The 16,752-nt window shown below is 33.3% G+C and overlaps 1 protein-coding gene across 3 annotated transcripts in view; it reads right to left on the reverse strand.

Annotated features, from left to right (window-relative positions):
* Nucleotides 1-16,752, reverse strand: part of FANCL (FA complementation group L) — a 91,468-nt gene that overhangs the window by 36,355 nt on the left and 38,361 nt on the right. For all 3 annotated transcript variants that reach the window (XM_080814305.1, XM_080814304.1, XM_080814306.1), the window contains 2 exons: nt 14,523-14,619; nt 9,556-9,624 (listed from right to left, as the gene is read on the reverse strand). In XM_080814305.1, coding sequence (XP_080670431.1) covers nt 9,556-9,624; nt 14,523-14,619 — 166 coding nt within the window. The remainder of the gene's footprint in view (nt 1-9,555; nt 9,625-14,522; nt 14,620-16,752) is intronic.

Below are 16,752 nucleotides of genomic sequence, written 5' to 3' on the forward strand. Positions count from 1 at the left end.
CCAAAGGAGAGGGAGAGATAGGGGGAATGTACAGTATGTGCAGCAGTCAGAACACATTAAGTTCACCATCTTATAAGGTTGCAATTCATAGTGACTCAAAACAATTACAACAGTCACGTCAAAGATCACGTCACAGATCATAATAATAATGAAAAAGCTTAAAATACAAGAATTACCACAATGTGAGACACAAAGTGAACAAATGCCTTTGGAAAATGGCACCAACAGACTTCAAGACAGACTGCCACAAACCTTCAATTTGTTAAAATACCCATTATCTGTGAAGCACCATACAGCAAAGTACAGTAACACGAGGTATGCCTGTACAACCAGACCCTGCCTAAACTCTAGCAGATCATCCAGTCTTATCACTAACTCTGACCATAGAGTACCAAATGCTGTGTAATTCATGCCTTATCTCCCATAATTTCATGTATTTGTTCTTTGGCTAATGCAGTTCTCCCCTGAAGTTTCCTGTCTCCTCCCAAGCCTAACTTCTTACTCCTCAAGACACACTGAACTCAAGTAACATCTTATCCAGAAAACTTGGTTGACCCTATCAGGTTAGATTACATGCTTCTACTCTACCTTAACAAAATAGCTCATCATAACAATCAACACATTTTACTGAAATTATCTTTTTAAATACCTCTTTCTTCATCAGACCAAAAGCTAATCCTGAAAGCCTATCCTAGCTAGGTATTAGAACCTAATTCACTTTAACATCCTCAGAATCCAGCTCACTGCTCCACAGACAGTGGATAATAAACATATGTTACATTTAAACTGTTTCCTACTGAAAAACGTTGCTCCTTGCTTTTCTGTTCATGTACTTTTTCAAGGTAACTAGTAAGAAAGACTTGACCATGACAGCTATACAATTTTCATCTAGTAAAGTCCTAAAAATAGGACAGAACTTCCCTAGTAGACTTTTTAAGTTAGTTCTTCTTATTTATCTTACCCTAAGTTTTATGAAGGTCCAAAGAAACCTGACTGTTCCACACTAATACCCTCCATATTACACAAGTGGATGGGAAAACAAGAGGATTTCTTTTGTCACTTGCCTATGTGGCAACCCCATTCATATTTAGCATACTTATTTAGAAATTTTAATATTTAAATTAATATTTCTCTTTAACAGCCCATTGGTGAAAGCAATGAAAAAATTTTAATATTCCTTGTTCACAACTAGTTTATACATCAGAATTCAAAGAAAAAAAGTAGTAATGACACATTTAATATTCTATAAAAAGAGGGTAAAAGCTATTAGGTAAGGAAGGTGGATTAAATACACACATCTAACTTCAGCCTCTCCCCAAAACTCACTAAAACTATGTTGCTCCTGTTTTTCCTTTATGGCATAATCTCAAAGAGAATAGGGAAAATTGGAGAGGTGACAAGAAGAAAATTGTGGAAGCAGAAAAACAAAGGGATTGCTCATATAAGCATACAGGCAAATTCCTAAAAACAATTAAAAAACGAAATCTGGCAATAAGCAATATGCACCAGAGATCACGTGTGTGAGCAACAGAGAAAAATATAAAATATACCACAACCTGAGTCTATTTCAAGAATAGCGGACTCGCTTAACATTAGGAAATCAATCAATTTGCCACATTAACAGATTAAAGGAGAAAACAATCTGACTATCTTAATATATAGAAAGAATATATTTGACAAAATTCAACTTTTCATAACAAAACTCCTAGCAAAACAGAAATAGAAATAAATTCCATTAATTGATAGAGGATTTTAGTAAAAGAAATACATATACAAAAATCTACCTAATAATAAAAATGGTAAAGTTTTATGTTTTTTGTTTTTTGAGATCTGGAACAAAAATGTTTACTATTTCACATTGTTTTAGAAAGCCTAGCCAGAGCAATATGGGGGTGGGGGGGAAGGAAGGTATAAAGATGGGAACTGAAATGAAATGAAACTGTCATTACAAATACTATGTTCACAGAAAAATCCAGATGAATTTACTGATAAATTATTAGATAAGAGTTTAACAAGGCTACTAGATAGAAAACCATTTAAAAAAACAGATTTATAGGGGTGCCTGGGTGGCTCAGAAGGTTAAGCGTCTGCCTTTGACTCAGGACATGATCCGAAGGTGAGGGTCCTGTGATCAAGCCCCGCATCGGCTCCCTGCTCAGCAGGGAGCCTGCTTCTCCCTCTCCCTCTGCAGCTCCCCCTGCTTGTACTCTCTTGCTCTGTCAAGTAAATAAGTAAAATCTTAAAAAAAAAAAAAAAAAAAAGATGTATATACATCAGCAACAAATAAAACTGAAGGGAGAAAAAAATGGCTACTACACACAACAAAGAATGGCCAAAATTAAAGTCTGAAAAAACCAAGTGATTGACTAGGATACCATTTTTTGCCTCTTAGCTCCAAATCCACCCTTATTACCTGCTCTGTGATAACGGAGGTTTACCCTGTAAGCATGTCTCTTTCGCGGCTACACTATGTTCAGCCCTATCAGTAGAAGATGGCATCAAGTTAAGTGCTTACTAATTCAGGCTGTGGTTTCCTGTCCACCAGCCTGGTCAACTTACACCTCAGAGGAATGTTTTCTACTTGCTCAGAAACAGAATGTTGGAAGAGTCTTTTCCAAGAAATCTGAGCGGCCAGGCACTCAAAAAGACCTGAAGGTATTGACATTTGGCATTTCTCATTGAGATCTAGTCAGATGACTCGGAAATAAACTTCACAGTTGACAAGCCTCATGCATGCACTGAGAGCTTCCAAACAGCTTTTTATTTAGTTCTTTCCCCAAATAGCTTTTTATATCTGACTTTTTTTTTTTAAGATTTTTATTTATTTATTTGACAGACGGATATCACAAGTAGGCAGAGAGGCAGGCCGGCAGGGGGGGGGGGGGGAACGCAGGCTCCCTGCTGAGCAGACAGCCCGATGTGGGGCTTGATTCCAGGACCCTGAGATCATGACCTGAGCCGAAGGCAGAGGCTTTAACCCACTGAGCCACTCAGGTGCCCCTATATCTGACTTTTAACCACATGCAGATGACCAAAGATTTTAAGTGCAGAAAAAAAAAGTAACTGAAGGAAAAAGAAACTACTTAGAGGGGAAAAAACAGTATTTCTGGGGGGAAAAGTACATGCACTTACGAAGTAAATTCTTAGAAATTAACATGACAAAAGTAAAAAAATTTCAACAGGAAGGTTATTAGGTAAATCGCATGAAATTCCCCAGAAATAAAGTCAACAGAAACCTAATACAGATGGCTAAGAAGAGATCTAGACGAGTGACGGGAAATTGGAGGTTGAATGAGTTTTAAGTATAGAGAAAACTACAGATATGAAAAATTAAGATAATTGTTAACTCTAGGAATAACAAAAACCAGGTAACAAAAGAAAAATAATAGTTATTTTAACCACATGCTTATCTCTGCATAGCATATATACATGTTCATAATGTGAACACTGAGTACTGATATAATCAAAATTAAAAGATAACTATGTGGGGGCTCACTTCAGCAGCACATATACTAACAATGGAACAAGACAGAGAAGACCAGCAGGGCCCCTGCGCAAGGTGACATACAAATCTGTGAAGTATTCCATATAAAACATTTAAAAATTAAATAAAAATACAAGATAACTATCTGAGAAAAACAGGAAGCTAGGAAGTATACATGTGTGTGGAGTGGGAGCAGGTAGAAGAAATAGCAAACCCACCTAAAGGCAGAGTTAAAAGATAATGCCTAAACCAAGCAAACCAAAGGCAGCATAATTACAAGAACACACAATAACATAAAGAATACTGTAGCACCAAAAGAATCAGCTAACACTCAAAAGTCGCTGACCCTGCAGAAGGAGAAAAAGGTGGGAAGGAGGCTAGGAAACGCTCTTTGGTGGAAAAAGAAAACGGCACCAAGAAAAAACCCTGTAACCCAACTCTTTAAACTATGTTCTTACATAACTTTAATAAAAGTAAAAGCTTTAAAAAGAAAATACCTTGCCCACATTCTCATGGTAAACTAGAAAATATGACTTTAAAAAAGCATTCATAGTAGCAAAAAAAATTTTTAAATACTTAGGAATAAAGTCAACAAAAATATGCTAAGTGTAGACTAAGAAACTACTGCTACTTAACTGAGGGACCTAAATAAATGTAGATATAACCAGTTCCTAGAATGTGAACACAATAGTTCTTAATCTGATGGATAAAAGTAAACCTAATTATAACTAAAAATTAAATGATTCTAAGGAATACTTGGAATAAATGCACAACATTACCAGTGATGTTTTAAAACTGAAATATTTTAAGTAACAATCCCAGTTTCAAAGCTATTATCTACTGAGAATACCATTCTAAATAAAGACATTTCATTTAGATTTTACACTTTCCTAATTTTATATTTTAAGTGCAAATTTTGCACTTTTGTATTTTATATTTTCCTAATTTTGCTCATTTGTATTTGCTCTATTTATTTTTTTAAAGAATCAGTACAGGGTACTTTTAAAATAAGTTACTGAAGAAAAAGAAAGGTGGTTAATAGGTTACTGAGTCCAATAGATCACACGGATAGTTCTTCTACCATATCACATAAACTCAATAATGAATTAAGTTTCTTTGTTTTGGTCCTTTTGATGTCTTTTTAAACATACTGCTAGAGCAACAATAAAAGGCAAAAGTGTATCTACTTAACTAATTTAAGAGTGAACAAAAATCCAGTACTAGGAGTTCTCCAAAAAAGGCAGCAAAGAGGAAAAATGGAAAGAACGAGAATCTAGTAGCATGTCAAAAAAGGAGAAGTTCACAGGACCCTTAGAGTGGATTTTGACGGTTCTTCCCCTGACACAGTTTATTTTAAATCAAACTTATTTTTCTTAACATCTCTGTGAAAAAGTTCATTATTTCCATATAATGTGAACTGAAGCAAAGGGCAGACACATGACTTCTTTGAAATTATACAATTAAGGCAATGACTGAACTGTAAACAGAACCTAAGCTACCCAACTGCTAGTCTGCTGCTCTAACTAATGGATCATGCTCCCTGCTATGTAATAGGACTGTTTCCTTTAATTATAAATTCTTCATTCACCATCAGCTTATCAGCCAGAGGCTTCATCATTAGTTTTGCTATTCTTGCATTCATGGAATTATTCTAAGAATATGAGATTTCCATGATAAAAAATATAAAGACCACTGCTTATTGTATCCTACCAATCTGAAAATTCCAGCTGCCATGGCAAGGATACTTCACCAAGCCTGCACTTAATGGCGCATTTATAGGCAGAACTACCATTTTTTTCTTAAGGATTTATTTGTTTGTTTATTTGAGAGAGAAAGTACACACGCACGCATGCATGCACGCACACACACACACACACAAACGTGGGCAGGGGCAGAGGGAGAGGGAGAATGAGTCCTAAGCAGACTCCGAGCTGAGTACAGAACCGGACGTGGGGCTCTATCCCAAGACCCTGATATGATGACCTGAGCCGAAGGCTTAAGTTAAGTTAACAGACTTAACTTAAGTCTGTTAAGTGTTGGACACTTAACAGACTGCATCACCCAGATTAACACCTATTTTGGGTTGGTCAGTGACCTAGAGAAAATGAATTTTGTTCTTATAGACCCCAATATCAATGCACTTAAAATCTTACATTAGAGCATTAGAGCATTCTATGGACTCATTAGTCAACAAAACTCACATACATGACTTGTATGTAAAAGTCCAAAAGGTAGCAGGCTATTAAAGATACATGGAGCATCTGTGATGCTAGAAAGTAGATTAAGATAAATATGAGATGTTCTTATATTCTATGCCAAATCCGTAAAAGAAAATTTACTGGGTAAGCAAAGTAAATATCTGAAAAGAGGTATGCAGTCACTCGTCTTTGAGAAGCACTTTGTGTTTCTTTGGCACAGATCACCGCAGTAGTAGTAGCAGCAGCCTTGCCCTTGGTGCTGATTTCTTACTACTCTAAATGTCTCCTCTGAGCCAGAATACACTGGCTGTTGCTGATCATGCTGTGAGACACCTGCACTGGCTACTAGGCTTGTCATGACGCACAAAACCCTACCATCTTCAGCTTGACATTGTGCAAGTTATAATTATTCATCCAAATGAATATGTCAGAGCAGCAGCAGCAGACCTCTCATCAGAGCAAAAGAAAAATACATCAAAACATTATCAACCCAGCAGGAAGACAGGGACCATAAGGAAAATTACCCATTTTTAATATGGATGCCACAAAGCCATGCCTATTATTTCACAAAAAGAAAGGAAAATAAAGATCTTCCAAGTTTAAAGTCCAGAAACACTGAATCCAAAGAGGAAATAAATGTACAAAACAAAAACAGACAAGGATTATTTTTTTAATGAATTATCTGGAACCCATGTACAATCTCTTAAATATAAGTTTGCGGCTAGACTGCATTTATTTTGCTTAAGAACCACACTGTTCAAAAGCTGTTAAGAAAAAATAATTCTCACAAGCAGAATTATTTCCAACAAATCAATGAAAAAAGATCATACACAGCAAAGTAGTCTGATATTGCTTACTTTTAAAACATAAACTAATATTGCCAATACTCTCATCATGTCTAAAAGACTCAAGAGCTCATACCACTGGTAGTATTATTACCAAAATGTTTATGATGTACTGCTAGACTCTAAAATAAGTTAATAATGTATTTTGAAACATTTTAATAGCAAATATAAAAGAAAAACTGAAATTACCCCCAGATCTAAACAAATGAAGACACATCCAAATTCTAGGTGCATGTATAAAACAGGCAAGTGTAAATTAAAAATGAAAAAAATATATCAACTTTAAGAATGATAGGAAATTATCTTCTCAGAACAAGATATGAAAGGTTTTCCCATTCAAGACACAAAAAGCAGAAATCACAAGGACAAGACTTGGGACAACACTGAAAGTTAAACTTCTGACTGACAAAATAGATTACATACAAAGGTAAAACGTATACCACAGAGAGAGAAAATACAGAGAGAAAATACATCCCATATAAAAATAATTGGTATCCAAATTAAGAAAAAATTTTAAATAAGCAAAGATTATAAACACAGTAATAATAATTTCAATTCTTGTTAAGAATAAAGGTCAAGCTAAGACCTGGAGAGAATTTGGAGAAGTAGATATTACATGCACTGCTGAGTAGGGGAATAAACTTATACAACCAATCTGAGAAGGCAATTTGGCAATATTTAGTAATCTCAAAGAGGTACATTCCCCTCAATCCAACATTTTCTCTAGGCATAAGCCACACTAAGAGTCTCATATACATACAAGGAAATGTAAGGATATTCACCAGCGCACAACTTAAATTGTGAACAACCTTACCAGTAGGACAACGAATAAATTAACTGGTGGATTCATATAATGTAACTATATAAAGCATTTAATGTATTAAACATGCAAAAATCACAGGTAAATCTCAAACACTGTGTAAAAAAATTCAGACAGCCAAAACTATAGAATATGGCATGAACAAACGTAGCAAGAAAGATGCATGGGTGGCACATGCATCAATTTCAGAGGGGTGGTTACCTCAAAAGGGAGAGAAGGAAAGGGAAAAGAGGAATAAAGTCTTAGTTGTTAGTAGAACATTTTATTCCTAAGAGAGACAGAGATAAGAGCTAGAAATGAAACAAATGTGACAAAAAATTAACATCTGTCAAATCTGAGTTATGGATAAAAAGGTATCCAAATTTTTATCTGTGATTTACTAAGAATCTTAGTATATTCTTTAATTAAAAAAATAATAACATTCCAGTTACTACTAATTAGGTTCTGTTCTCCGGGAGCTAGTACATAACAGAAAACTTGCCGTATGACCTAACTAGATCTAAAACTCATCCCATGCGTAAATGTGCAAGGCATTGAGCTGGTGTTAAATACAGATAGCAAATTTGAAAGAAATTACTCTCAAAGATTTCCCAGTGTGCTGAAATCACAAAATAATTTTGCTAAATGACAGAATAAGGTAAGCGCTAAACAGTCTTCTTGTGGAGATGCAAACTTTTTCACAGATTTAAGGCTGGAAAAGCTTGTATGTTTATCTACGTTAAAAACACTACAAATTCGTCAAAAAATACAGTCTTTGAATTGGGATTCTGATACATATTAAAATTTAATCTAGAGATAGCATATCTGGAAAGAATTATATAATCCAGGTACAGCCCTATCTCATAATCTCACATAAAACAAAGTTTACAGAGCCAAATAGGAAATTCAAATTTTAAAAAGAGGAAAATGTTTATTTTAAAAAGAGGAAAGCCAAACAGAAAATGTATATTTAAAAAAGAGGAAAAGTGTCTTTTAAAAAAAAATTGAAAGTGAACACAGTGTTTCTTAGGTTTTTATAACCTGTATCAGAATATCAAAAGCAAATTACAGGGTTTTTCCTCTCGTTTCTTTTGCTGCATTTTCTCAGTTTCCATTTAAAGAAGGGAGATTGTTTTTAAAGAAAAAAATACAAAAAATAATTTTTAATATATATGTGTCATTAATGTAATAAATAACATTTGAACCTACACAACGCTATTTAAATCCTGTTAGGTCTTTTTAAAAACTACCTTCATACACAATTACTGTACATATGTACTTTAAAAATTAGGCATAAATTTTCACTTGACCCCATCAAAATTTTCTAACAAAAATACAGGTAGCCTCTACAGAATATTTGTAAAATGTCAATAGGAATTTCCCCACCCCTTTGGATGAGAATAGAAATGTTTTCTCTACTTTGCTACCAAATGGCACAATTTACTTGGTGAAAGAAGGGTCATGCCTGTCATGACTAGATTGTTCTCTGAATCTAACCACCACTCTGTCAGATCTTTAAAAATCACACACATATAATGTTGGTGTTCATATGATTAAAAACCTTATATCTACATTGTGTTACCATTAACAGTGTACTTCTAATTTCATATTCTTCTTAGGAATCAACATTTTGAAAAATTAAACTGATAGAAGCAGAAGAAAGAATTTCCTATATTCTTTACACACGTACGAATGTCCCAAAGCCCATACAAAAATATAGCCTATACTGAAGGATGAATTATGGACAACCACTTTAAAACAATAAAAACTCAGTGCAAGTGATTTGTATTGTCAGGCATAACTCTTTCTTCTTGCCATCAATATTAACAGTTTCAGCAATCTGAAAAATTCACCCAACTTTCTACTTACTGCTCACTGCTTTAGAGTTCTTTATGATTTAAATTAAAATTAAATTTCTGTGAATAGACCTTCATAAAACACCTAAAGACTGGATGGCGTGTTTATGTGGGAGGGGAGGGAGAAACTGGACATTGACTACTAGGAAATACAGGGAAAGAAAGCACTCTGAAAGTTCTGTTTATAAATAAATGCTTACAACAATAAAAACAAAAAAATCACTTTATAACCTAAAATGTAACCTATAACCTATATTTATTATATATATATAAATAAAAATATATTATATTTATAACCTATAGCTGTAACCTATAACCTATTGTTTTAATAGAATATGCTTTTCAGCTACTTAAAATAAATCTAAGAACTTACCTGTGGTGTCCAGGAAACAGCAAATGAAACAGGAAAATCCACGAAACAATCTGGTGATTCTGCTGGGTACTATGAAAAGGCATAAAAGTAAGTCATATTTGCTTCTGTCGTGGCAATTTCACATGAACTATTTTAGAAAAACTGAATAGGAAAAGTCTTATAAATCCAAATGTATTATATGTTAATATTTTGATTCTATTATTGTAGAAAATGTCAAGAGCTGACTAATAAGTCACCTTATGCTCAGGAGGTACAAAGTTTGGTGATTTGGGGTGCCAAAGCAATAGGTTTTGAGTAAAGAATAATGAATTAAGTCAGTGTCAGGTCAGCTACTAACTGTAAATTGAGGGGTAAAATACACAGGATCTCAGTTTCTTTACCTTTAAAATGAGAGATCAAACTGGTTAATATTTAATTTCCTTTCAATCTAAAATTTAAACTCCATCTCAGGCACTACTTAAAAAAACAGTTATCTGTTAAAAGAATCAAGAAGTGTACAAAAACGTATTTTTCACAATAAAGCAATTACTCTTAGCAAATACATAATAAACAAAAAAAACAAATGAAATGCCTTCTGGTTATGAAGGAAAAATAAAAGTAATAAAGAAATAGTTTTAAGAAAAACCTTTTCATGGTCAATAAAAAAATTAATTCAACAGCTTCATACAAAAAGCGATAGTCATTAAGGATAAATTAGGTGTCCAAGTTAAGAAAGACAAAAGGCAGTTTTCTTTAAAATCAATTTTGTTATTAGAGAATTGTACTACATGACTTCTGTAAAACCCAGTTCTGGATTCTAGGAAGTCAGATGTAATTAAAGAAAACTCACTTATTTTCATTAAAAAGCAAAATTTACCAAAAGAAAATTAATTTGGGAAAACTCCTATCTCTCATTCAGCAAAGTCTTAAAATAAGTTTTAGACTTTCACTTTCTTCAGCCTTTTATTTCTCACTACTTCACTGAATAAGCAAATGGGTTCCAAAAATTATCACTATAGTATTTAGCAAACATTAGCGCATCTGAAGTCAATGTTTTGAAAAGAATTAACATTTAGTTATAGTAAGCAATTCGCTAAAAAGAAATTTATCAACTTATACTCTGACTGATGGTTATCTGGCTATGCAGAACTGATAACACAAAGGCAAATATACAGGAAATAATAAAAATATAAAATGCTCTCATTTGGAGAAAAAGAAAAAAGAAAAAGGTCAAGCCGAGATTTGGGAAGGAACTCTATTACAATTCAAAATATCAGATGATGTACTTCTGAGCATAACTGCTATAATCACTACAGAAACAATCTGTATGCCACTTTACAAGTCATGTAATTATCTCAAAGTAAGTGCAGAGACCTTAATTTCTCTGGTTTCCAATTCTGCTAACTTACGTGATCTTGGATAAGTCATTTAACTTCAACGGCTGTTTGATAGGTAAAATTGATGGAACTCAAGCAAAAGTGTTATCAAGTCTCTTTTCCTTCTAACATGTTAAGATTCTGTAAAAATCATAATGTACACTTGAGACCTCCGTGGTCAAAAATGGAATATTTACTTCATTTTGAGTTTTTATCTCCTACTCATGTTGACAATGAAAAATATCAACTTAAATCATCAATCTAGGTAAGAGTATGAAGTTAATAAGATGTTCACTGTATTTAGAGTAGATGAACAAAGAAAAATATCTGTGACTTTGGAAGTCATTTAGTACATACAGCATATTTTAAAAGAAGATTATCTACTACATTCAAATAGGACTCAATATAGTGAATGGTACATATATACTGATTTAAAAAAACCTACAAATAGTTAAACAAAAAAGATTATAAATTCCACATGATCCCATATATATGAGTCACAATTTCTGAGATGTATTCAAATATATTTTTATGTGTAATTATACAGACATACAAATATGTAATAGACTGATCTATATAGGTGGCTTTACTGTATATCTATTGCAAGTTAAATGCAAATATATTATATATGTTAATTACATTCATGTTTAAGATCAATTCTGTTTATACAATAAACTTTACATAACTGTACAGAACCTAATTAAAAAACTGATATACTTCTGGATGATTTAACGTCAATTATTAAGTAGCATCCTAGATATTTCAGAATCTTTTGTATTATAAAACTATAACATAGGTAACTAAATGCAATATTGTACTATCAAAATCCAGGTAGTTTTCAGTAGTAAGTTGTATAGGTATATAAAAACCAGAGACTAATTGCCAAGTTTTACTTTAGTAGTCCAACTGACAATGAAAGCTCCACAAAAAGGAATATTAACTGAAAAATAAGTAATTCTTTTTTTTAAAGATTTTTATTTATTTATTTTGAGAGAGAGACAGAGTGAGAGAGAGCACGAGAGGGGAGGTCAGAGGGAGAAGCAGACTCCCTATGGAGCTGGGAGCCCGATGTGGGACTCGATCCCAGGACTCTGGGACCATGACCTGAGCTGAAGGCAGTTGCTCAACCAACTGAGCCACCCAGGCGTCCCAGTAATTTTTATTCTTAATTAATATACAGTTTTTCAAATCTCACCTGAAAGAACCCATCAAATCAATAACTATAAAAGAATACAATTATCATACAATATTAAGTAACTATTTTTGTCATATACAGTATTCTTTAGATTCTATAGAATGATGTTCTAAGGAAAATTTTAACCCAATCTCTTCTGTGATTGGACCATCTAAGCAGTAAGGCTTCCTTGAAGTAAACACATACAAACTGTAGCAAATTACAAAAATGGCCAGCAGACAGAGTGCCCAGCCTCTGCAACACATCTGTGTTTTTCAAGTAGTTCTTGGATCTTGGCGAAAGCTGAAGAAGCCCTGGTCCATCCCATAGTTCAGCAATACTTCAAATACTGCATAGAAATACACCTATAAAAATGACAAAATTCAACTATTTCCCTTATATATTTCCTTTTGACTTATATATTCACTTTTAATAAGGACTGTTTAATTAAAATTGGCATTGTTTTCTTTGAGGGTTGGAGACAGTGAGGGGGAATGGCAGAATTGGGGGAACAGGTATTCAAGGGAAAAAAAAAATGAAACATGTGTTCCTTTACTGTAAATCAAAAAATATCAAGTAAAAGAAATAAAGGTTTGTGTATTTACAAAAGTAAGTCTGCATTAAGGTTTAAAAAAAATCAGCTTGACCTTTAAAATTTAGTTTTAATTGTGATTTTGTACTATATACTTTTAACATATAGCTTCAGCTATCACTGTTTTTAACTGACAATCCCAGACCTAAATATTCCAGAAGAAAGAAATTACCACAACTAAAATACAACTTTGGTCTATGTAACCTGAACTCAATGGACAATTAAAGATTCTAATAAATCATACCAATATAAAAATCATTCATTTCCACTCTTTTTTTTGATACAAATTTTTTTCTCAATTCCTTCTGAATTTAAATAAAGCTTTCTCTTCTCTCTTCCCAGGGAATCCATAATAGTGCTTCACAGTTATCAATGCTGCAAAAACTTGGAAACATTCTTCACAGAAATAAAATGTCATCTTATCTACCCTGAAAAGGTATAAGAAAAAGCAAAAAGGATGGACCATTCTAGTGGCTACATCCTTCCTCTTGATACTACCAACTAAAGTCATTAACTGGAATAATAAAATTTTATAGATGTAGTTCTAGACAGAGAATCTCCTTAGTAAAGGGGTAAAAATAAGGCTATTAAAAAAACCACCACCACAAGTCAAGACAGGATGCATTTAAAATTTTTCATTTTGGTCTTCACAACAGTAAAGCAATTTTTACAAATGTACAAAGTACAAACAATTAAAACTCTAAAGTAAATTACAGAACCCATGTGATCTTTGGAGAAATAAAGGAAAATTTCTCCCTGATCTTAAGGGGAAAAACAAAGCTCACCTTTAAAAATTAAAAAATATTTTTTTATTCATTTTGACAAAAATATCCATGTAACTTCTTTCACAAATAAATTTCTATCCTACTAATATTTTCAATACTTATCACACACAAATCTTAAAATTATACCTGGATATTCTGTGTGTGAGAAAAAGAGAATGAGTCATTTCTCAAATTGTCTGATAAAGAGGCACTCTAAGATACCAACTTTTCTGTGTCACCCAGTTCAGCTTTATGTATTAATTTTCTCTCATGGAAAGCTTAAATGCCAGACACATTTTTAAAATGGACAAACACAATTGATCTTTTCATACTACAATCTTCTGAACCAGAGTTGATTGATGATGCCTGGGAACAATAAAAAAAGTTAAATGTCCGGGTTTTCTCAAATTCTAATGTGTCCCTAGTGATTACTAAATAAATGATTAATATGCTGAACTTGCTTACTCTACTTATTTCTCAAAATTCATAACCTAGAACTAAAACAAAGACATAAAGACAGCTATGTTTTGTGCCAATAGAATTAGTAATTATAGATCACTAGCCTATAAAGAGTCTATAAATGGAGGCATAACCTTTGCAAGTTTTTAAAATACAGAATTAAAATTTTAGCCAAAACAAGGAATAAAAAGGTATACATATGGATGTGTTTGGAGAGTGGGTTGGTGCTCAGAAATAAGAACTACAAATGTAATTCATAGTAAAAGTTGAAGACAAGAGACTTCAGTGAAACTTTACTTGGGATAGTGAAAACTTTCAAATTTTTTCTTTGTACAATGTTACAAAAAGGACATCAAGGTACTCTGAGCCTGCCCAATCTTATTTCTAATATCTCTTCACTATGGAGTCTATATTTTGAGCAAATCTGCAGTAAAAGAGCGACACAAAATCATGTCTAGGCTTTTGGAAACCTAGCGGGTAAATTTTTTGAGCTTTCCAAAATAAATTTTTTAAAGTATCAGATACCTTTTCAGAAGCCATTAGCACTTCCTACATTGAAAACATTCAGAGTTCATTTCACAGAGTATCTCCTGCCCATAATAACAGTTTAATGAAGCACATACCTTTGCCTTCAACTTGAGAGTAATTAGATGCTTTCTACCAGAAGCATCTTCAGCTTTTAACTTGATGGTACTGAGACAAGTATCCACATATACAAGTCTGGTGAACAGAAGGAAATAAAAAATGATCATACTAGGGAGGGCAAAGGTGGGGGGAGGGGAAGTTGGAGGATGGTAGGATTCAAAATGAAAATATTTGCTGTATTCCTATGAATCCATTACAAAAATTAATCAGAGGAATTTCTGCATGCCAGCCCTTTATGCAGCTATAGATTTACTGCCGTTAATACACCAGCCTGGTGCTTAATGCAGTCATAGATCTCTGGATTATTTACAATGTGTGTCAAGGCTCATGCTGTGGTCAGTGAGCACTATGTTTCGGTTTTCCATCACTGGAACCTTTGGCACACACAGCATGTTGCTGTCAGCCTCTGCTTATGTACACATTAAACTTCCTGTCAAACTCTTTGATCCATTTCTGTAGTTTCATACAGTATGAGACTTTTATGCTTCCTTTATTTGTTTTTCTCTTCAATAAACTTCTTCTTTATTATCAATAATGTTAGTGTACAAAAATCTGGCTGATATTAGTTCATATACTCAATTGATCCTCTAAGGAAAATGTTATATAAGCACAGGTACAGTCTAATCTGCTAACAATAAATTTTCTTTCCATGCAATATATAGCTTCTGACATTTAACCTGGACACGTATTCAAAATGACTAATAATTTTAAACCTATAGCACAGCACAATTGTTTTTGGCTTTAAGTTGCTCTAAATGCATGAATTTTCTACAACAGAAACCAATACCCTTTGAAATATATCATTCTGTAAAAATACGGTCCCTTGAGTAGCATAAGCTACTGCCAAAAAGGTTCAAATTTAGCAGTATATTTACTAGCGAACTGGGCATGTGGATATTTTTTGACATTTTTACAATACTATTCTCTTGTAAAGATAAGAAGTAGCCTCAGAGTATTGCACAACTTATCACCCAGACTGATGGTGAGACCCATTAGAGTTCAGAACTAACATTAGCCTCCTAACCTAGGAAACATTTCTTTTAACATCACTATATGCCATTTAGTCACTGGCCAGATATAATGGTTAAAATGGGTCAATTTCAAGAAATGCTGGGCAACAGCTGTGAACACCGCTTGTAATGAAAAACAGATCTGAATCTGAAGAAGATATATATCTTCAACAGTAGAATCAAAAGTAAAACAAAACAATCTTTGTCAAAAGAAGAAATTTATATCAGAAACAATGAAAAGTCTAGAGTCCTAGAAAACAAAAAAAAGTAAAATTATTCTAGAAAAAAAATATTTACATTAAAATATCAATAACTTTATATATATATGTGTGTAATCATTTTCCTACAGGTCTTTCTGTAAACATCTCAAATCCCTCTCCTCCCAAAAATTTAGAACATAAGACTTTAAAGGTTTTATTTATTTGACAGACAGAGATCACAAGTAGGCAGAGAGGCAGGCAGAGAGAGAGGAGGAAGCAGGCTCCCTGCTGAGCAAAGAGCCCTATGGAGGGCTCAATCCCAGGACCCTGGGATCATGACCTGAGCCAAAGGCAGACACTTAACAATTGAGCCACTCAGGGGTCCCAACAAAACAGATTAGAAGAGAAAGAAAGAAGACTCCTGGAGGAAGATAGTGGACAAAAAAATCTGTAGAATATATAGACTAGAAGGTAGGACATATATAAGACAAAATTAATATAAAAAAAAATACAAGAAACCAAAAGATATGAAGAAATTTTAAACTAAGTTATAAACAATAAAGCTATGATGAAAGTGCAATTGCTCTACCACTAGCTTTTCAGTGAAAATTATTTATGTGGTCATTAAAAATGTAACTGCTTAATTACAATTTTTAGAACCCAGTAACAGACAAAAGCTAAAAGACTTAATTATAGCTACAGAAATTAATGTAAATATATTTGACCACAGCAATTTAAAAAGTAGAGATGACAAAAATTGAGAGGTAGAAGGGAAAAGATATGAGGAAGGAAGATTAGGAACACTAAAATTTGTAATTGCTAATTTGAGAGGAAGAGATAACATCTTTAATTCAAGGAATATGAAGGAAGCTTAAGAAATTTTAAGGTGAATAGAAGAATAATAGTGAAGAAAGGATAGAAAAGGTGGTATACAAGCTGAATCCATTTTTATTACGGTAATCAGTACAGAATTTCTAAGACTGGTAAGTTACACTGAA

This window comes from Martes martes, assembly GCF_963455335.1.
Source record: "Martes martes genome assembly, chromosome: 9".
Lineage (NCBI taxonomy): Eukaryota > Metazoa > Chordata > Mammalia > Carnivora > Mustelidae > Martes > Martes martes.